Source organism: Oryzias melastigma, linkage group LG17 (assembly GCF_002922805.2).
Source record: "Oryzias melastigma strain HK-1 linkage group LG17, ASM292280v2, whole genome shotgun sequence".
In the NCBI taxonomy this organism is placed as follows: Eukaryota; Metazoa; Chordata; class Actinopteri; order Beloniformes; family Adrianichthyidae; genus Oryzias; species Oryzias melastigma.
Window position 1 is genome coordinate 10,398,211 of NC_050528.1, and position 15,951 is coordinate 10,414,161.

At 36.5% G+C, this 15,951-nt stretch overlaps 1 protein-coding gene across 1 annotated transcript in view; it reads left to right on the plus strand.

The window, feature by feature from the left end:
* eif2b3 (eukaryotic translation initiation factor 2B, subunit 3 gamma) overlaps positions 1–13,246 on the plus strand; it is a 33,486-nt gene extending 20,240 nt beyond the window's left edge. The window contains exons 7-12 of the mRNA XM_024274397.2: positions 178–314; positions 402–592; positions 683–745; positions 817–965; positions 5,925–6,028; positions 13,046–13,246. Coding sequence (XP_024130165.1) covers positions 178–314; positions 402–592; positions 683–745; positions 817–965; positions 5,925–6,028; positions 13,046–13,098 — 697 coding nt within the window. The 3' untranslated portion in view covers positions 13,099–13,246. The remainder of the gene's footprint in view (positions 1–177; positions 315–401; positions 593–682; positions 746–816; positions 966–5,924; positions 6,029–13,045) is intronic.
* Positions 13,247–15,951: the final 2,705 nt, after the last annotated feature.

The window sequence follows — 15,951 nt, forward strand, 5'->3', positions numbered from 1 at the left end:
CTTGCAGGCCCTGACGGCCCGCCACTGAAATTTTTATTTTCAGTCATAAATCCGTACACTTTCTGCGTTCAAGACAGTGATGTATTTCTTGCAGGAACAAAACTCTTTGATAAAATGACGTCCGCTTCACCTATTTTTGATCTTACTGTTAAGTTGTTCTTGGTTCTTCTGCCTCAGGTCCATTTCATCGATCCGTGGCGAGTTGGTGCCATATTTGGTGCGTAAGCAGTTTTCCAAAACAACAAACAGTGAAAAAATTAAAGACGACTGCGAAGATCAAACCCAGAAAAAGAGCGACAGCTCTACAGACCATGGTAATCCACCGCACTGATCACACAACAGAATTTCATTTCTGAAATGAAAATAAGCCAAATTCTTGTTTCTGTCTAACTCGTTGTCAGAACTTTTCATCTCATCCCGGGATGAACCCCTCCTCCAGCGAGCCCAGGAACTCTCCTGTTGGAATGACCATCGTGGGGACATGAGTGAAGCGTACCACGGAGGAAAGCTGCGCTGTTACGTCCACATTATGGAGCAGGGACTGTGCTGCCGTGTGAACACGCTGGCTGCTTATATAGAGGCAAACCGGCTGGTTAGTGACACTTTTTCTGTAAATTCTGTAAATATAATATATTTTTACTCTTAAATGACTGTTACTTTATGTCTTTTCTTTCATAATTAGGCCCCAAAGCTGTTTGAAGAACCAGCAGTCCACCCATCTTCAGTCATTTCTGAGAGATGTCAGGTACATGTGACACATATATTCATGTTTTACTCATCCTCCGTATTGATCTTTATGTCTGATTCTGCCCTCAGATGGGATCCGACAGTATCATCGGAGCTCTCTGTCAGGTGGCAGATAAAACCTCCATAAAAAGATCCACCATTGGAAACTCCACTACAGTTAAAGAAAAAGTCAAAGTCGCCAACTCCATTATCATGCACGGGGTTACCATCGAGGAGGGGTAAGAACACACATTTACACACATTTTGTTAAGCACAGGTACGACTTTTATCCAAACGATGACAACTTTTTCATTCAAAGCTTTAGTTTTCCCATTGCTGCTGTGCTCATAGTGTGTGGGAGTGTGTGTTTGTGCATCAGATGCTCTCTGATATGTGTGTGTCTGCTGATAGGAGGTGTAGCAGGTTTTGTTTTCTGGGCTCTCGCAGGTCAAACAGGGATCATGGCGTTAACAAAGCATGTATTGGTGTGCAGCCAGCCAGAGACCAGCTCCAAACAAACAGAGCTGCTCAAGTGAATCCCAACGTCCGTGCGTTTCAGCGTTTACACACCTGTGTCCAAGCTTCACACTGGTTGTAGAATTTGTGAAATACATTTGAGGCCTAATTGTTTTCCCAGTTTTTAACTTTTGGTAAACATTTTCTAAATCTCTTTTTTATGTAAAATCATTGTTTTTTTTTAATCGGGTTCCTCTTCAGCTTCTAAAGTGGACAGTTTCCATTTTTTTCTTTTGTTTTAATGTGTTTACAGTGACTAAACTCACAAAGAATTTGTAAAAACTTGTCTGAGAAATCAAGACTTCAGATTATGATTTTACATAATATTTTCAGGTTTTAATTCTATATCCAAAGCCAAACATGAATGGGATACTATAAAATATATATTTTATCGCTTTTGTGTCCTTAAATACATACATTCAGTTATTGTTTCTTGTGAGAGTCACATTCTAAAAATAAATGACAATCTGTGAAATTTTTGCAAAAATCTAAGATGTTTTACTGCAGTAAAACCCCCATCACTGCACATTTTACACATTTTTCTCAGACAGACGTGAACATTTTCACACTCCTCTTTCTCATTTAAACTCTCAAAGTTTAAACCTTTTATAGAAAAATAAGTTCAGTATGCTAAATAAAATGCTAATAAAAACAAAGATCTGGTTATGATTGTAGATTTATGCAAATTTAACAATGTGAATGTATTCTGAAAAGCTAACACATCACAGAGGGGATTGATTAACAATTGTCTACAGCCAATCAGAAGGCAGAAAACAATGTGCTGTTAAAAAAAAAAAAAGTAAAATTTAATTTAAAAAAAAAATTCACACTGAAAATCATGTGACGTGGCAAAACAGTTTAGTAACCCCCATTTTTATTCCAAAAAAAATTCCAGCCTGTCAGGTGTTTATAAGAGATGGTGTAAGTTGGAGGCCGGATTTTATTTCATCACAGGCAGAATGATGATGGCTAATAGGTTAATTTTTCTGCAAAATTCAGTCCAGAAATGCAGACAACACCTGATGAACGATTCAGGATTTATTGAAATCAAAATGTGGTGCAGATTACTCACCAGATTGTTCTTTGCCGTATGCCACCGCATGAAGTTTAAATGCTTCACTACACAACGAAAATGCTACAAACACCCAGGCATCTGCACGATCTGGGCAAGATGGCCGGCCACTATTAAAAGACAGGCGTCTTACTGTAACAAACAGCTGTTGGAACCGACGGGTATTAGAAACTTGCATCAGTAAGAGACAGGACACAATTGGAAGATATATAAGGAGTGAAAGGTGGTGCCTCAGGCATCAAATTGTCAAAGATCTTGTGAAAATAACTCATTTCATTAAAAAAAATGTGTTCTTTATTGTGCCAAAGGTAATATATTGACATATATATGAATATAGTTTAGCATGATATTGGCCCTTATAACACAGAATCCTGAAACTTACATTTACATGGGTTTACATAGACTTTTCATTGGAAGTGGTCACTTGAACATGTGTAGCTTTACTGGTAGATTGTGCCAATCCGCCTTCCCCTTAATTCCTTATCAAGAGGAGAATCACTTTGACCCGAAATTTGGATTTTAAGGCTTCAGATTTTCAGGCTCCCTTCCTTTTTATCTCCGTTTCTTACTCCTTCTCTTTTCCATCCATCAAGGCCTCAACACCTTCTTGCTCTCTTTCCGTTCCTCGACATCCCCTCTTAAGCCTCTCAGGGTCCTCATGCTGGCTGGGGTACCCTCATCATGACCGTGTAGGTGCACGCACAAAGCCATAAAAGAATGAGGGAGACGGGAGAAGGGAAGAAAGAAGCCGGGGGGAAAGTGAGCTAGTAGGGCAAAAAAGAAATTGCAATTCTTTCTTTTCTCGCTTTGAGGACACAGAAGGAAGGAGAAAGAAGGAAAGAAAGAGCCAGTATGAGGGGATTAGCAGACCCCAGCCATGTCGCAGAAGCCCCTCACATTTCTGGTTTCTTTGTTTGCATCTGACCAGAGCTTGTTGACAAAGCTCCGCATGTTTGAGAAGAAGGATACTAAGGGTCAACTTTATAAGGGGGTTGGCACAGGAGGTGGGGGTGGATGTTTGTGTGATAGAGCGGGAGGATGGGGGGTCATGACAAGGAGGAGCCCTGGTGTTAGTAATTAGTGGTGTTTCAGCTCTGAAGCTTCTTTGGTGGTCTCTTTCTCTCTAATGTTACAAAACTCTGAATCTTGTAATCTCCCATCACCAAGTACTACCACCACCACCTCCAAGGTAGTCACTTAAACACACACATTTCTCCACCACCCCCAACCCCCTTTTTAGTTCCAACCTCAATAGAAGGAGCCGATACAAACCCGTATGTGTGTGGGGTACGGAGGGCCAAATGTGAGTGCGTCACAACCTGGGCAAGACCGAGACGTGTTCTCCGCTGGGCTTCCCGAGCAGCTGAAGCGCACACATTCTCTGCCCCGCGCTCATTTGCACACCGCTTCACAGTCGGCCGACGCCCGACACATAAGACGGTCTGTGTGTCTCTCCAAAAATTTTACGGTGATGGTTGGGATGAATGCGAGCATGGACGGAGGGTTGGCACTTCCAGTTCAGGTGGGAACACAGTCCAGGGCCAGGAAGGTCTCAACACCCAAAACACAGACCTCTGTTTAATAAATATGCTAATGTCTTGTCATTAAGTTTGCTCGATTGGATAATTCATAGTTTTCACAGCAGGTGTGGAGATCTTTGAAGGAAACAGACTTGGCTCTTTAGTGGTGGTACTCTATTCAATCTGGTTGAAGCGTGTGTGTGTGTGTCAGTGTGTGTGTAAAATCTTAGATGACAGGCTGCTGAGCTTAAAAATAATGTTTTGACATAATTGTGCCACTGACTCACCCTTTGCAGGTGCTTTAAAATCCTATTTTTTTTGTTTGTTTTTAACTTTTATGCACCATTTTTCTTATGAAAGAGAAATTTAATAAGAAATTGTTTTGTTTTAGCATTTTAGCATTTCTGAGTATTAATCCTTTTAAATCCTTGTCAGTTAAACTGTTGCAGAAAAATTCTGTTTCAACTAACGAGCTGTTTTTACGTCACAATGACCAAGGCGCACATGTGCTAAACCCCGACTAGTGTGCTGGGTTTTTTTTTCTTCCCTTTGACTGCAGTCAAATAAGCTGTCGTTCACATTTCTGTAGTCAAATCAGCCGTCACTGGATTTTTTGCGTGAGTTTCAAACAATATTCATGATAGCAGGACTGCAAACGCTGTCATTGTTTTCACAAAGATTCTGCTCTGAGAAACCAATGGATTGAATGTATTGGTCACAGCAACGTCAATAAACATTGGAGAATTAGTTCAGAGCGTCTTTGGTGAACTGGACGGAGAAAGAATCAGGATTTTGGAGGAAGTTCGGCCCATGAAGTTCTTCACTTCATCGTCCGAGCTGACGAAAAAAAAAAATACGGCTGGACATTACTGATACTGCTTGACATTTTTATGTAGCAGTGGTAAAGATTTACGCTAGCGAGACACAGATATCGTAATCAGACAGTTGGGGATCAGGGGCGGGGCTACTCAGCTCAGCGCTAATAGCCACGCCCCCTCAGAGGAGATTTTGGAAACAGAGGCTTCAGATCAACATGAGAAATGGCTTTTTGAGACATTTAGGTTGTGGAATATTAATAAAGACTTGAGAATCATAATTAAAACACTATTGGGAATGTTTTTTAAACAAAAAAAATGTTTAAATACTCCAATAAAAATAATGTTTTTAACTTGTTACATTTTTTTATGATGATGGAGGACATATCTGCAGAAACTATGCCAAAGGCTGTTTTTTTCTTTTTAATTTAGGCTAAAAATGGTATAATTATGATTAAAAGACCTCTGGTAACACTTTTAAAATAGCTAAAAAGATGATCAAAGTAAGATATTTTTTAGTGCACATTGCCTAAAACTGGATTTAGCTTGTTCTTTCAAGTGGATCATTTTAAAACAAATGATTTTGTTCTTTTCACTTGCAAAAAAAAAAAAGGTTTAAAAAGAAAAAAAAGATTTGCTGCATAATTAAATAAAGTCCAGTCAAGATTCTAGAGTTTAATGTTCTTGTTACATAGATTTTTGTCAACGACCCCCTTTGGAGGCTGTAATATTTTCTCTGTCAGTCTATCTAATTTATCTAAAGACAGCTATGTGTCATCCTTTTGTTTTGTTCAGTCATTAATAGAATGAGTAAGCTATCAACATTTCCTCTGAAATTGTTAGGAAAAAGCCCTAAAATGCTAAAATGAGTGACAGGAAAAACACAAAGAATTTCAGAAAGCCCCCGGAAACTATTGCTGTGGAGCGCTTTAAGAGATTACAAGAAAATCTGGCGCCTCAGACGCAAAATGAAGGATATGAAATGAGGGGTGCACCAGACTTCTGCAGAGAAGCCCAATTTAAAAATTACCAATCATGTAGCTTTGGAGAACCAAAAGTCTGAATGTGTTTTTTTTCTTAGCAAGCACTTCCACATCTGGTTTCACTTTTCTCCTCTCCACCTGAAAGAGTGCTAATCTGTTGATGTTAGCTCTCCAAGGTGCACAGACGGACACCTCTGACTCTGGAGGTTCAGTGTCCAGGAGAATCATAAACCAATGGATTACACAAATGTCTAATTATTATAATTTGTTTTTATGTGTGTGTGGCTTCCAGATGCAACATCCAGGGCAGCGTGATCTGCAGTAATGCAGTCATTGGCAGAGGAGCAGACCTCAAATATTGCCTGGTTGGAAATGGACAGCGGATTGAACCAGAAGGTGGGTCGATCCAACTTAAACTCATGTACAATAAAAGAAAAAAAAGCTTTTTGCTTTTCTCCACTTTTCTAGTATTTCACTATCTGTCATCAGCACACGATGTGAAATCTAGTAACAGCCCACTTTGTTCCACAAATGTTATACCGATAACACTTTTTCCCTTGATGGAAGCTGTAATATCACAAATGTTTCTTAATAAATAGATTTCTTTCAGAATAATTCCTTTCACATTGAGGGTTAGCATTTGTAATACATTTAATCCATCTACCCAATCACTGATTAGACTCAAAGTTTGTCCGAATAGTGTTTGATCTCCTTAAGAGAGGGGTGTCAAACTCAATCGCACAAGGGCCAAAATCCAAAACAAACCTTAGGTTGTGGGCTGAACAGGTTAAAAATTTATTAAACTACATTTTTAAAACTTTAAAACCACAACTTTACCAAAATTATGAACTATATATACAGCATTACCTGTGAAGATGCTAGTGCTAATAGCTGAAGATGCTAAAATTGATAGCTGAAATCACTGAAGCTAATAGCTAGCTAAAATATTAACTAAATGCCAAAAAAAAGTAGGATTAGCAAAAACAGCTAGCATGTAACTAAAAAAGGAGCTAAACTTCCAAATATTCTAAAAAACTAAAAAAAGCCTAAATTAGCTAAAACAGCTAGCGTGTAAATTAGCCGAACTCTAAAACAGCCCCCAAAAATTAAAAAGAAAAGCATAAATAAGCCAAAACAGGTAGTATGTAGCTGAAATATTAGCTAAACTCCAAATAGGCTAAAACATCTTAGTAAATAACAAAATAGTCCAAAAAGCTAAAAGAATGCCAATTTTTAAAACTTCAAAACTGTAACTTTTTAACATAGTTATGAATAATAAAAATACAATAATATTATTACAGAATAAATCAACTTAAACCTTGAATCATTTTCAATATTTTAATCTCAATAAAAATATATTTTGTCAAAATTATACAAGTTAGAAATGAGTGCAAGATAACATCTGTCCACTAATAACTATATAATAAAATGATCTGAAGGGCCGATAGAATTACCTGCTGGAGGGCCGGATCCGGCCCCCGGGCCTTGACTTTGACACATGTGCCCTAAGAAGTATATTCTAAGGAGGTACTGAGAAATGAAATGACCCAGAAAAAAAGCCCCATCTCTTCTGACTTCAGTTGACATTAAATTTAAGTTAGACAGAATGGCTTACTTAGACCTAAAACAATACAACAGCAGCCAGGGTAAACAAAAGAAGAGGAGAAACTTGGAAAGCGTGTCATCATCTGCTGTATAAACTTTCATAAATGTTTCTGTCTTGTGCAGTTTCTGTTGTTGCCGTCACTTCATGAACTCCTCGCTCTGACTCAATCACAGAAGGTGTTAATGAACGTGTGTGGTATCCGTTTATGAAAGCTAAGCGTTTGAGCCAACAAGAAACGTTTCTCCTTTCTAAAATCTGACTTGACAAAGTTTTTTTTTTTGTATTTATTTCCTTAATCCTCTTGTCCCCAGAGCTGGCTGTGTGTGTGTGTGTATACATGTGTGTATATGTGTGTGTGTCACATTGATGGAGAGGTTAGAGAGCAGGGCCAGAACAGGACCACCCGGAATTCAACAGCAGCAGCCTGCAGCCACATCCACACACACTCGCATACACACACACACCAAAGCAGAAGCTAGCGAGCTCTGCTGCCAGCCAGAGCGGCCTTACCGACTGAACAACAGGCTGCGCAAAATACAACATTTTTCAAATTTAGGCTCAAGACGCATACAAATCAAACATTGGAAGCCTCTGACACGCTGACATTCATGTATTGTGTCAAAACTCTACACATTTATTAAGGATTCATTAAAATATACAAGTGTGAACAAATTATTTTTAATTCAATTAACTTTTATTTTTTTTTATTTTTTTAGTCTCTTTTGCATCTGTTTTTGGTATAATAAAGCAAGAATATATTTAAGTTATTTACTGAAATACTGTTTTTGAATTATTTTTTACTAATTTTAGCAATTTATAAAACAAAATTATTATTTTTAAATGGATTTTTTGCCATTTAGATAAATAGATGTTGTATTTTTTGTGGGGTTGTGAACATTAACGCATTCGACTACCGTATTCTCTGGAGCATAAGTCCCTTTTTTTCAGTTTAGCCAGGGGTGCAACTTATTCTCGGGAGCAACTTGTTTGTGTTTTTTCTTTTTTTAGACATAAATAGGCTCAAATATTTTTTATTTTATCAGTAAACACCGGTTGTCCTCTAGTGGTTGAGGAAACAACCACTAGAGGGAGCTCCATGTGAGTATAACTGTTTGATACTGTGTCAGAAGAAGAGGTGTCGTCCAAAACAAACATGGAAGAGAATTTGATTTTTTTTTCCTCCTAAACTTTAATATTTTTTATACAGATCAAATGATTAGCATTATTTGATTTTTTTATTTTTTAGTTTTGGCGGATTTGTTCTGAATCGTCAGACTTTTTTCAAAAAATGCAACTTATACTCCGGAGCGATTTATATATGGTTTTCGTCTTCCTGATTAGACATTTTTTACTCTCGCGAATTATACTCCGGTGCGACTTATACTCCGAAATTTTTTTATTTTCCAGCTCTAATTTTAATCATTTTTTTCCCATTTTTTATACTTTAATTTGTCCATTTTAGATCTAGTTGACACAAAGCTTCAAACTTTTCCTTTTTTATGGATTTTTTTTCTCCCTTTAAGCAGTCTAGTGGTTGATCATTCGCTGTTGAAGACATTACACATCCACTGCTGAAGCTGTTAACAGCCAAAGACCACCCTGAAAGCCTTGAGGCACACATACAAACACATGCATCAGTACACAATCCTTCACTGCAGTCCACTGGGTGTTGATGTTTAAAGCTACATCCCTCTCGTCTGCACACTTTCACAAATACTCACCTGCACTGCTACAATATTTTCCTCCCACACTCCCCTGCTCTGCTTTTCCAGTGAAATATCAGTATAACATCTGTATTTGGCTCAATGTAAAACAATCCGGCATTCTTTTCAACATACAAGACTTCCTCTTTGAATCATGTCACCACCCCATCAGGTGAAATATGTAAATACATATGGTTTTCATGCATCTGCAGACTAAATGAGTTTTCTGGAAATCACTTGACACCGAGTATCATTTCCCCCTCTTTTCTTTTCTTTCCAGTCACTCCCCACCTTTTTCACTTCTCCTGCTGTCCTATGCTTCATTTGTCCTCTCCTACACAAATCCTTGTATAAGCTCGTTCTAGACTTTGAGATTCCTTCACACTAAAAGCTGTGTGTGTGGAGGGAACATTGCGCTCTGCCATCATTTGCTTTGGAACCAGACCGCTGCTTGGCGGATGGAGGGAGAAGAGGAGGGTATCCAAGGAGGAATTGTGGCTGCGCTCCTCATCCCGGGTTGAGATGGAGAAAAAGTTCTCTCCGTCTTAATCCTCATCTGCTTCTTTTGTAAGACTTGGTGTAGCAATCGGGGAAATGCAATCCTTGTAACGTTAACCCTTTAACACCAGTGTTTATGTTCTTTGATTTACTGGAACTTTTCAACCTACTAGAATTATTGTGTTAACGGTTGAAAAGTTACATTATGTTAAAGATTTTGTGTTTAAGCATCACCAGCGACGCCTCAGGTGTTAAACCATGTGTGTCAAAGGGTAATCCGGCCTTCCAGATCATTTTATTTTATTATTATTGGCCCGTTGTTATCTTGTGCTAATTTCTAACTTTTATTTTTTGACAAAATATATTTTTATTGAGATTAAAATATTGAAAGTTATTAAAGGTTTAAATTGATTTATTCTGGAATAATATTCCTGCCTTTTTATTATTCAAAATTATGTTAAAAAGTTACGGTTTTGATGTTTTAGAAATTGGCATTCTACAAGGTTTTTGTACTATTTTGGCATTTACTACAAATGTTTTGGCTGTTTTGAAGTTAAGCTAATATTTCAACTACTGTTTTGGCTAATCTGATTTTTTTGTTTTGTTGTTGTTGTTGGATAATTTGGCATTTAACTAATATTTTTAGCTGGCTATACACTTCAAATTAGCTATAAGTTTCAGTGTTTTTAGCTATCAACTTCAGCGTTTTCAGCTATTAGCTTCACCAGTTTCAGCTATCAACTTCAGCATTTTCAGCTTCAGCATTTTAGCTATCAGTTTCAGTGTTTTTACCCATCAACTTCAGTGTTTTCAGCTATTGGCTTCAGTGATTTCAGCTATCAACTTCAGCATTTTCAGTTATAAGCTTTAGCATTTTAAACTATCAACTTCAGCATTTTCAGCTATTAGCTTCAGTGATTTCAGCTATCAACTTCAGCATTTTCTGCTATCAGCTTTAGCATTTTTAGCTATCCACTTCAGCATTTTCAGCTGTTAGCTTTAGTGATTTCAGCTATCAACCTCAGAATTTTCAGCTATCAACCTCAGAATTTTCAGCTATCAGCTTCAGCGTTTAGCTATCAGTTTCAGCGTTTTTAGCAATCAACATCAGCATTTTCAGCTGTTAGCTTCAGTGATTTCAGCTATCAACTTCAGCATTTTCAGCTATTAGATTCAGTGATTTCAGCTATCTACTTCAGCATTTTCAGCTTCAGCGTTTTAGCTATCAGTTTCAGCGTTTTTAGCTATCAACTTCAGCATTTTCAATTATTAGTTTCAGTGATTTCAGCCATCAACTTCAGCATTTTCAACTTCAACGTTTTTAGCTATCAACTTCAGCATTTTCAGCTATTAGCTTCAGTGATTTCAGCTATCAACTTCAGAATTTTCAGCTTCAGTGTTTTAGCTATCAGTTTCAGCGTTTTAAGCTTTCAACTTCATCTTTTTCAGTTATTAGCTTCAGTGATTTCAGCTATCAACTTCAGCATTTTCAGCTATTAGCTTCAGTGTTTTAGCTATCAGTTTCAGTGTTTTTAGCTATCAACTTCAGCGTTTTCAGCTATTAACTTCAGCATTTTCAGCTATCAACTTCAGCATTTTAGCAATCAAGTTCCGCATCTTCAGCTATCAGCACTAGCATCTACAGCAGCCAAATTCAGCTTACTGCATTCACACTAGCATTATCACAGGTAATACTATACATTTAGTTCACAATTATGTTAAAAGTTACAGTTTTAAAGTGGGTTTTAGAGTGTTCAATAATTGTTTATCTTGTTCTGTCTAATCTAAAGTGTGTTTTGGATTTTGACCTCTGTGTGATTGAGTTTGACCCCCCTGTGTTAAAGGGTTAAAGGTCTCAAAAGTGATTTCCAAAAACCATTACTGCTTCGATAGACATTTCCTGGAAAGTATTTTCTACTATTTACAGTATTCAGAGTCTGAGATCTGTAGCTGTTTTTGTTTTTAGTCCTCCTGATAATTGCAGGGTTGGCATTTTATGGGAAACTTGCTGGAAAATCCACTTCTGGCAAATGAAAGGTCTTCCAGTTCTGTTGAGTGACTCCTTTCTGATTGTTTCTCCTATAGCCCAATGATTTTTTTACATCATTACTATTTTATAAAATCTTACACTTAAATGCTATAAATCAGCAAAATGATTAAAAATGTCCTTTTCCTGAGATGTTTAATAGATGCATCACCTTCATTTAAACATCTGGATGCTGTCTTAATGTTTACACCTTTCGTTTCATAGACAATAATCAGGTTTGTTTCACTGCTACAGATTTTTTTGTTGTACTTTATTTGTTCAAAGCGTTTTTTTGCTGTCCTCCTAATAGTTCACATTATATGCATGAGCAGTAATCTAAAAGGGGTAAAACTACTCTAATAATGTAAAATATATTCATTTATTAGCAAATAAATGTTTTTTAACTCAAGCTTAGCTCTAATTTTCCATACATCTTGAGTTTTTTTATCAATTGTAATTCTATTTATGAATTGAAATAATAAACAATTTCATAAAAAAGACAAAAAAAACATTTTCCTAAATTAATATTTACTCCTTTAATTCTGTATTTTAAAGCAAGTTTGTTTAATTTATAATCCTTTAACATATTCTTTTAAATTAATTCAAAAATGTTTTAGAGGTTTAGAGGTATTTTTTAGAGGTTATTTTGAACCTTAAAAGCTCTTAAGAAGTTCAAAATTTGATATTTATTTTGTCAATTAGTAATAAATATCCTATGACGTTGATTTTGGTCTGTGTTGAGATTAAAATCTCATTAGAAATGGACAAACTACATGATGGAATATCTGACTTCCCAACTACAACTAAAAATTCTTGTTTTTGTTTTTTTTTAAAAGATTGATGGAAGTGACTACTATGTTTGAATAATATTTACTGTGTCTTTGGACACAGTAATGCCCTTATTTACATGTACCTATCTGTTTATATATGGATGTATAAGCACATATATATGGATATGATTGTTTCTACAGACAAAAATAGGTTCCTTTTTATTTTAATTTGTTTTATCTGCTGTAATTATGCCCAATCTCAGTCATTAGTTATGTTAATTTCCTGTTTTTCTGCATATTAAGGCAATAAAATAAAAAAATGGACATAGCAGCGAACAAACACTGATATAACTGAAATAAATCTGTCTTTAGTTTAAAAACATCCATGCGTCTGAATAAACATCTTCATATATGTGGACTTCTTTAGTGTCGTTGAAGCTTTATTTAGTTTGGAAAAGAGACAAAAACTGCGTTTTTTGTTTTTTAAAAATGGTTCATAATCAGTGTGTGACAATAGAAAGCAATAAAAAACAAGGAATGAGCAAAACTGTTCAACTAAACTTGATCTTTTAGCCAAACGGATGCTTCATTACCTTTAAACCAAAGGTTTTGTTCACAATAAATCCAATAAATGATATTTTCTTTTTATTATTAGTGTAAGTAGGCTCAATGAGATGTAATATTTGTGTTGGGAGCCTCAGATTATCACACATTTAGGTATTTTTCCATCATCCTGACCTTGTTTTTGTGGAGCTAGAAGCCGTTGACGTCATTAACTTGCTCTTTTTTGTCAATGTGTCTCCCGTTTAGCCGAACGGACTAACGAGGTCATCGTCGGAACGGACCAGCTGATGGAGATCTAGCTTTTTTGGGAAAGAAAAGTCCTCTTTCACTGACCCAGAGGAAAAGCAATTCTCCAGAGGACTGAAGGAGCAGGACTGTTTGGTGCTGCTCTCACTTTCTTTTTTTTAAACTCTGGGCTCTAATAAAGGCAAACGTGCTGCTACCAAATGTGTGTCGTATTCCTGCTTTAAGTTTTTGTTGTGATTGACGGCACCAAGCCGGCTTCAACAATCGGCGACTCCCTCCGTTATTATCAGGTCATTACTGTCTCTTAAAGACAGACGGTGCTCGCCTTCTTAGTCTTCAGGGATCCTACAGGACGGTCTCACTGAGGTGTTTCCACATGCACGCTGTGCAGCTGTGAGGCCAGAGGCGGGAGAAGAAGAAGCAGTGGGAGGGGTGACCACTATGGCGTGGGGGTTAAGTTTATTTGTACACAAAAATGGTGTATATGTTAGGCCTGGACCACCCAGCTCGGTCCTGTATCAGTTCGCACCGACACCCCGCCCTCACAAACACAGCCGAGGAGGAAACAGACTCGCGCCTGGAGCTTTTTTTTTCTTTTTTTTCTCCTTCTCATCTTCCCTTTTGCTGTCACTAGATTTATTGCATTCCATCAGTGGAGCTTTTTTTATTTCTAAAATTACAGGTTTTAGGTTTTTCAGTCATGAATGAAGGGATTTATTTTATGTGTCCATATCTAATTTACTGTCCGTCCTATTGTGTCTGTGGCTTTGTGCGAGTCACTAAACGTGTCTTTTGTGGCTTTATTTTATGACCCATGAGTGTAGAGATCATCATCTTGTATTTTCTCCATTCACTGTCTTGTAACCAGCCATATTTCTTTTTCCAAAAGCCTTTGATTTATGTGAAGAAGCTCAAACAAAACATTCTTCAAATGTTGGTATAAAATGCCATTCTTCATAGATGACACACGAATCTTTTAAGAAGGTTTGGTCTAAAAAAAGATCAAAATACTATTCAGTTTAAGAGCTGATTGGATGAATTAACTCAAGTCCTGTCATTTGATACACATAAAATTATTTGTTTTTTAAATTTCAGTAGTTATACATTTTTTAAATGTAACAAATTAGGTTTATAGAACTTCTAATTGATCCAATGTTTCTACTTTTCGACTGATTTTTACCCCATTCCTCACCTCAGAATTCATATTAACTCATTCAATAGTTTCTTCACAAAAAGAAAAAACCTAAACAATTAAAATGCCCCCACAGGGATGGAATTTGCATTAACAAACAGGTTATAGACATAAAAAACTACAAGAGGAAATAATATTTTAGCACTCAATGCTCTTGCTATAAAACTGATTTTTTTTGTTATTTTATGTTTACAAGTATTGTTTTTCTTGAATGCAACAGCAGTAAATAGGAACAAAGTGGTGAATTTACAAGTCGCCCACTTGTAAAACATTTAGTTTGTTAGCCATTTAAAATCGAGTGCCCTAGAAATTTCCCAGAAGTCTTTGCAAAAACAAACCCCAGCATGCATCAATGCTCACTACATTGGCGAATTTAGACCACAATGGAATGCGTTTTATTTATTTTTTTTTTAATAACTAAAAAAATATGTTTAAATGTAATTTTTTGATGAACTATTAATGTTTTCATCATCAGAACAGAGTGCCATATATATGAGCTCACGAGCACTTTTTATGCTCTCGCGAGGACTTCTCCTGGTCTCGAGAAACACACTCTGGCGCGCGCGAGGCGTTTTTCTCCTCGGGAGAGGGGCAGAAGCGCTCGCGAGGTTCAAAAATGTGCGCGAGGAATGTGTGATACGTTCGCGGAGATGTTTTATTTCTGTGTAGACTTTTGGCGAAAAAATAACGCCATACATATATCTTCCAATTGTGTCCCGTCTTCCGTAAATTCCATCAGAAAACAGGTGTTCGTTACTTTAGAGGCGGGGCTTCTTTAAGACCCTCCCCCCAAGCCCCGGTCAGGCACAGTCGCAGACAGAGTGTGTTTGTGTTGTGAACCAGCGATGCCTGGGGCTACTAAAGGCAGATATATGGTATGTGCATCTTTGAAAAATAACTAATATGTCATAAATATTTTTTTTTAGCATTCCAAATGTAATATTTGATCATATATATGGATATAGTTTACTCTGAAAGGCTTAATGAAATCATAGTATGACCCCTTTAACTTAAATGGATACAATCTATATATTTATTATTTATTTGACATCTAAAACTAGAAATGAAAAAACATAAAAGTGAGAAAAAATTTTTAATGGCATTTTATAATTTTAGCAACAAAAACATGACAAAAACCTGATATTTTGGGTATTTTAGCATAAAAAGAGGCTATGATCTGTTAGCACAACACACATTTCTCACTATAGTTCACCCTAAGATAATTGTAGTTAACTGTTTTTTATCATTATTTATTTATTTGTTTTTTTTTCAGTTAGAATGTACAACGCATACAATCTACTAACGAAGAACAGGAGTAGGATGAAGACAACTATTATTACATATAATACCAACATGACTAAATGAGCGGGCATAATCAAAACGAACACAAAATGAAACCCGTGATAAAAAGAATATCGCAGACAGGAACACAATATTAACATCATGCTGCGTACAAAACTTAAAACTAACAAAACTTAAACACGTTTTCAGCTCATTATCCAACGTATTCCATTTTTTAATCCCAGGAAAGGAAATTGTTATTTGTTTAAGTGTAGTTTTCACCTTGAAGTCATAATTTCTTCTACTATTTCCTTCATTTATTACAAAAATATTTTGTAAACTACGTGGCAACATAAGATTTTTGGCCTTAAACATTACCAGCAGTGACTGCAGAGAACATAAATCTTGATTTAAAAATAGTTTAGAGCTGTGC